Source organism: Elephantulus edwardii, unplaced genomic scaffold (assembly GCF_000299155.1).
Source record: "Elephantulus edwardii isolate Elephantulus edwardi_28Jun2011 unplaced genomic scaffold, EleEdw1.0 scaffold00304, whole genome shotgun sequence".
In the NCBI taxonomy this organism is placed as follows: Eukaryota; Metazoa; Chordata; class Mammalia; order Macroscelidea; family Macroscelididae; genus Elephantulus; species Elephantulus edwardii.
Genome location: NW_006400054.1, coordinates 2,046,783 through 2,052,362, shown reverse-complemented (window position 1 = coordinate 2,052,362; position 5,580 = coordinate 2,046,783). Strand labels below are relative to the sequence as shown.

The following is a 5,580-nucleotide window of genomic DNA, read 5'->3' as shown; positions in this document are numbered from 1 at the left end:
ATGGTCTCTTTAGGGTATATTCCCAGTAGTGGAATTGCTGGGTCAAATGGTATCTTTATTTGCAACTTTTTGAGAAAGCGCCACAATGCTTTCCACGTGGTTGCACGTTAGTGTGATTTTGATGACTGTTCAGGACTTCTTCCCATCTCCACCTGAGACTTTGCTAACACCTTTCGGGGGGTCAGCAGCGGGAGCCAGGCACCATCTAGGTTCTTCTGGTCTCAGAGTTCTGCAAACTGAGGATGGCAATAAACACTGATGCTGTGGACTTCCTGCTTCTGTGCACCTCTGACTGTCTTCATTCTTAAATCCACTCATTTCTAACACTGGCCTCAAGCGAGATAGATCAGAAGCAATCACAGATTTGACAAGAGATTTAATACAATGAAAATACACTCTCCCCGTATCCCATTGCAGCTCCCCCTGCATCCCCATGTCCACCCTGGGTCAGAGAGTGTCTGGGGCCTCCGGGCACAGCGGGAGCGATCCTGAGCTTGCACTGGGGGAAGGAACCTTTGGTCGAGGTTGGCAATTACACTGTTTACTGATGGGGGCTGGGGAGGGCCCTTCCCTGGGGGCCCTGGGTTGGCACTGACAAGGGTGTGTGCTCAGATAGAGCATGTGCTCAGATAGAGCAAGAGCAGCCCATGGCCACACGAGGGAGCTAGGGAGCAAGAAACCACCACAGATTGTCAGGGTGAGGCGGGCACAGACCACCTGCTTCCTCCCAGCCGTCCCCAGGGACTGCTCCGGTGCCTGGGTCAGGGGCTGGTGGGTCCCTGAAGCAGGAGAAGGCCCTGCTAGTGCTGTCCTCTGAAGCCACCATACCTGTCTATATGTTTCTCACCACCATGAGCAAAGCCAATGCAGGTAGGTCATTTCCAAGGGGGCTTTGGTTTCTGGGGGGCCCTACTGCATCGAGGGGTTGCTGGCACTGACACACTGATGGACTGAGCCCTGGGAGTCACCAGGGGGCTCCGGAAGGTCACCCCCAATGGGGAAGGCCTGGGGTCCCTGGGCCCGTTGGCATGGGGGGCACCTGAGGGTGGGTTAGGGGTGCGGGAGTTGTTCAGGTGAGTAAGGGACCGGGAACGCCTCTGTGGCAGAGGGACTGGAGGGTCCGATGCAGCCTGAGGCGGCCGCTGGGAGCCAGCAGCCGCCTCAGGCTCTGCCTGCGAAGGGCCAGCAGGGTGGACAGCTCGAAGTGGGGTCTCCCTGGGCTGGGGTGACTGGCTGCCCCTGGGAGTGGCGGGAGGCGTCCAGAAGAGAGCATGGAGTTTCACAGCATTGCCCTTTGCCATCCATGGGGACTCCCAGCCCGCGGCTTCAGGTCGGGGGCCAAAGAGCGACTCGTCACAGTAAGAGGGAGTATGGCCGATCAACCTGGCAGAGGGTAGAGAGACAGTGGATGGGAGAGAAATGGCCCCAAAACCTTCACACCCAGCACCCACAGTTCAGGCGGGGCTGCCTGCAGATTCCAGGAGTCCCTGCCACTCAGCCTGGCACTTCAGAAACCCCTGTCCACCTGCCCCAACTTCCAGGCATGTGACCCCCAAATCCCACAGGCAAACCTAAAGCAGGACCAGGATCCTCATATCCAAGAGGGCTATGCTTTCTGGGATTCTACCTCTGCTGGGAGAGGGGAGGGCGGCACAGAGCAGGAGAAAGGCAGGGTGGTGACAGGAATGTGGGTGGCTTCACCCCTACCTGTACTTGTTCTTCTTCCTGGGTGTGAGAGCTGGGGTGCTGTCCCTGGGCAGAGTGCTCGCACAGTTCTCAGTGGCCCTTGTGGCCTGCAATGGCCCTGGGCTCACTCCCCTGGTCCTGCTGGTCTCTTCCACCCAGGGAGGGTCAAAATCCGGGGGAGCAGGCCGGAGACTTGTAGGGTCACCAAAGAGGCTCTCGTCCACGTAAGATGCCCGGGCTTTGCGCCGGTAGCCGCCCCGGCAGCGATGCTGGAGATGGAGGGTCTGCATCGCACTGCTGGTCAGCTCCACGGGCAGCCTCATGGCTTACACTGGGCATGCTCTGTCTGTCCACTCCCTGCAGGGGCTGCCTGGGAAAGGAGGCGTGTCCAGTCAAAGGCAGTGCTGGTGAGGAAGACACTGCCCTGACCAGGACCCATAGGCCAAAGGTTCTAGACCCCCTTCAGATACTCCTCATGGGGGAGTCCTGGGAAGGGAGGTGCTCTGGCAACTGTAGAATGTCCCTAGTTGTCACAGTCTGGCGGCACTTGAATGCATTAATGAAGAGGACAGTTTACCTGCAAATAGTAGGTGCACAATGAATATGTAATGACGGGGGGATAGAAAAGAAGTAGTTCGTGCTTATTTGAAACACATGCAGGAGGGCAAAGGTTACTGTGGCACAGTGGATTAAGTGCTGGGCTGCTATCTAAAAGATGAGCAGTTCAAAGGCATCAGCCGCTCTGCAAAAGATGAGTTTGAAAAGGAAAAAAAAAGATGAGTTTGTCTGCTCCTGTTAAAATGAGATTTGGAAACCCTGTGGGCATTTCTACTCTGATCTCTAACGCGGAGGGAACTCCAGTCATCGAATGGGAAGAAGTTGTGTGTGCTGCCAACCCAAAGGCATACGGTTTGAATCTACTAGCTGCTCTGATGGGAAAAGATGGGCAACCTCATCAGTTCTAACTTAAATGGCATCTGAGAATAACAATTACAGAGTGAACACATGTACATTTAAAAGGGTGGAGCAAACGACAGCTGTACCAAGGCTTACCTCCTGCAGAGTGACGGCAAGCATCCTCTCATTTAATCCTCTCAGCAGCCCTGGGAATTTGGTCCATTCCACAGCCGGTTCAATCGGTAGTCACATTGCCTAGAAAGCAGTGGAGTTGGAATTTGAACCTTTGAAGAGTTTAGAGAAGGTGGTACTTTCAATGGTTTGTACCTGACCACTAACTGTAAAGTTGGCATCCCACCCAGGGCACTGCAAAAGGCAGCCCAGGCACTCGGCTACTGCCACGCTGTCAAGAAGCCCCTATGGTTTAGGACTGTCGTTAAGTCTGCATCCATATGTCCCTTTTCTTTATGTATGAGTCGAGGCCTGTGCACCTAGCCATTCTATTATAGGGGGCACCCCGCACCGCTCGCCACTTGAAGCTCCAGGTCTCTACGATTTTTTTCCTCCCAATGTAGCAAAAAGAAGTGAAAAAGGTTGTACTAAGGTGATAAGAGAGAGGCATTGCTAGTGAAAGTAAGGCCACGTAAAAGAAAGACGGGTAAAAAGAGGGGCGAATGCAAACCTCCCAGCATGCTGTCAGCAGAAAAGGAGAGGAAGAACAGGGTCTGCGCACTACTGAGTTCCTCTCTCGCCTGAAGGCCAACCCCCTAGATCCCGTCTCGCGCGCCCCCTCCCCACCAGGTCGGGTCCCCACTGGCGGGGCGCACGAACACCCAGGGTGCACGGGGCATCAGTGATCGCAGTTCCGATGCCCCCGGGGGTGATCGCAGCGCCCAGGGGCCGCACTCACCGGGGACCGCGGGGGCCCTAGCGACGCGCGCTCGGCGCGTGCAGCCTGCAACCAGGGCGCAGCGGGGACGCCGCGGCCCGAACCATTCCTTCCCGGGGTGGGGAGAGTGCTCCGTTCCTGACACCCCCACCCCGGGGCCTCGTAGAACAGGGAAGAGACCCTCAGCCCATCAGAGGTTCACGACTCGGACCCCCCGGTCTGCAGGCGGGGGGCGGGGCGCGGCCGGGGCCCCTGGACCAGGCCCACCTCCCCCCCTCCGCCGGCGGCGCGTTGGTTCGGCCCGCAGGCTCCGCCCCCTTCCGCGTCCTACTTCCGGGCCCGCATGGCGGCAGGCTCTCACACCGCGGCCGGCTCCCGGTCCCGAACGAACATGGCTCAGTTGAGGAAGAAGAAAAGGTTCCGCAAGCGCCCGGGCGCTGCCTCGCAGGCCCAAAGCAGCGACTCGGAGGACGGCAAGTTTGAAATCCAGGCGGAGGATGACGCCCGGGCCCGGAAGGTGGGAGCGCGGCGCCGGGACACGCGTCTGCGATCGGGGCGCCAGGGCAGCGCCGCAGCCTCAGTTTCCCCGCTGGGGGTAGGGTAGACGCGGCGGGGGGTGGGGTGCAATGCGTCTGCGCGGCGGCGGGGATGCAAGTCCGGGGGATTCATGTGCCTGGGGCCAGTCGTTCGGGTCTGGAGAATCCAGACAGCGTGAAGTTCCGGGGCTAGTTGATTGACGTCTCTCCCGCTCCCCTCATTGGCTACGTCGCACCCTGGGGGCGAGGCTTAGCTTCCATTTGTCCAATGAAAAGTGAGGGTGAAGATTGGGGCTTCGTGGAAGCTTGCTGTCAAGGGGAAAGCTGACACTTCCTGGGAAACTAATCAGTAAAACTTGACACTTGTTGAACGCCCTGCTGTGTGATCCGAGGCCTCTCGGGAAGAAGATATGGCAATCGGCTGTTGTAAATAGTTGCAGACTTGGAAGCCCTCTGGGGCAATTCTGCTCCAGCCTATAGTGTCAGAATCCACTCCATGCCTTGCTGGGCTTTTTTCGTTTTATGGTTCATGGCTCAATTCTCACATCAATTCTGTGAGCTCAGTCCTGGCATCCCCACTTTTCTTGATGAGTAAACTGAGGCTTTTGGAGGAACTAAAGAAATTGATCAAATGACATGCTCTATTACAGCTTGCATGTAGAGAGGAAGACTTAGACCAGTGACTAGATGTGCCAGTGTCCTCATCTCTGTCAGGTGCCTAGCACGCAGTGGATGCGCCGTAAATTATTGTGAAGCACGTGATAAAGGAGGCATGGGATAGCACAGAGGCCTGAGCTCTGTAGTAAGGGCCAAAAAAGAACGTCATGTGTCCACTCGGCCCAGCCCTGTTCCAGTTGTGGGGCGTTGATGGAAGTGGCCTGATTGTGTCTAGAGTAATGTTGCCTCTCTGTGTTCTCCCCTCCCAGGTGGGCCCTGGCAAGCCCCTGCCCTCCTTCCCCACTGCAGAATGCACCTCAGACGTGGAGCCGGACACTCGGGAGATGGTGCGAGCACAGAACAAGAAGAAGAAGAAGTCAGGGGGTTTCCAGTCCATGGGTGAGCTGGACATCTGGGGGCATAGTGGGAAATAGTGATAAGAAGGGATCACATACTCTGCACTCGATTACTGATGTCTGCCCAGCATTGAGGGGAAAGGGGGAGTCCAGGCAGCAGGGCAGACTCCGCAAGAAAACACTTAAAAGTGGGGCTCCAAAAAAGGCAGTGGTGGTGCAGGAACAGGCAAAGATGGGGGGGGGGGATTTACTACCTCACAAAATAGCATTTCAAGCCAGGGGACAAGGTAGTGGAATAGTTAGTGGTATTAGGACACAAGGCTCCTAGCTGTCTGGAAGTAAAGCTGACCCTACTCCCCTGCCTTTTATAAATATAGTAGGTGGAACAAAGATTTGAAGGTCAGGGTGGATATTTTTATAATGCTAGACAAGAAAATAAGGCTCTAGTGCAAGCACTGCTTAGTCATACTTTTTCTTAACTTAAGACTGTCTATGGCCAAAAGACATTACATCCAAAGTTAAAGTAAGTGCATGATTATAATCTGGGACAGGCAATATA

At 55.9% G+C, this 5,580-nt stretch overlaps 2 protein-coding genes across 3 annotated transcripts in view; one reads left to right on the top strand and one right to left on the bottom strand.

The window, feature by feature from the left end:
* Positions 1-875: 875 nt before the first annotated feature.
* Positions 876-2,009, bottom strand: RITA1 (RBPJ interacting and tubulin associated 1). Its single transcript, XM_006900988.1, has 2 exons — positions 1,708-2,009; positions 876-1,383 (listed from the first exon to the last, which is right to left on the bottom strand). The coding sequence occupies exons 1-2, from the start codon at positions 2,007-2,009 to the stop codon at positions 876-878; spliced, it is 810 nt and encodes a 269-aa protein (XP_006901050.1).
* A 1,806-nt stretch (positions 2,010-3,815) lies between these two features.
* DDX54 (DEAD (Asp-Glu-Ala-Asp) box polypeptide 54) overlaps positions 3,816-5,580 on the top strand; it is a 21,930-nt gene continuing 20,165 nt past the window's right edge. For both annotated transcript variants that reach the window (XM_006900987.1, XM_006900986.1), the window contains exons 1-2: positions 3,816-3,989; positions 4,935-5,064. In XM_006900987.1, coding sequence (XP_006901049.1) covers positions 3,816-3,989; positions 4,935-5,064 — 304 coding nt within the window. The remainder of the gene's footprint in view (positions 3,990-4,934; positions 5,065-5,580) is intronic.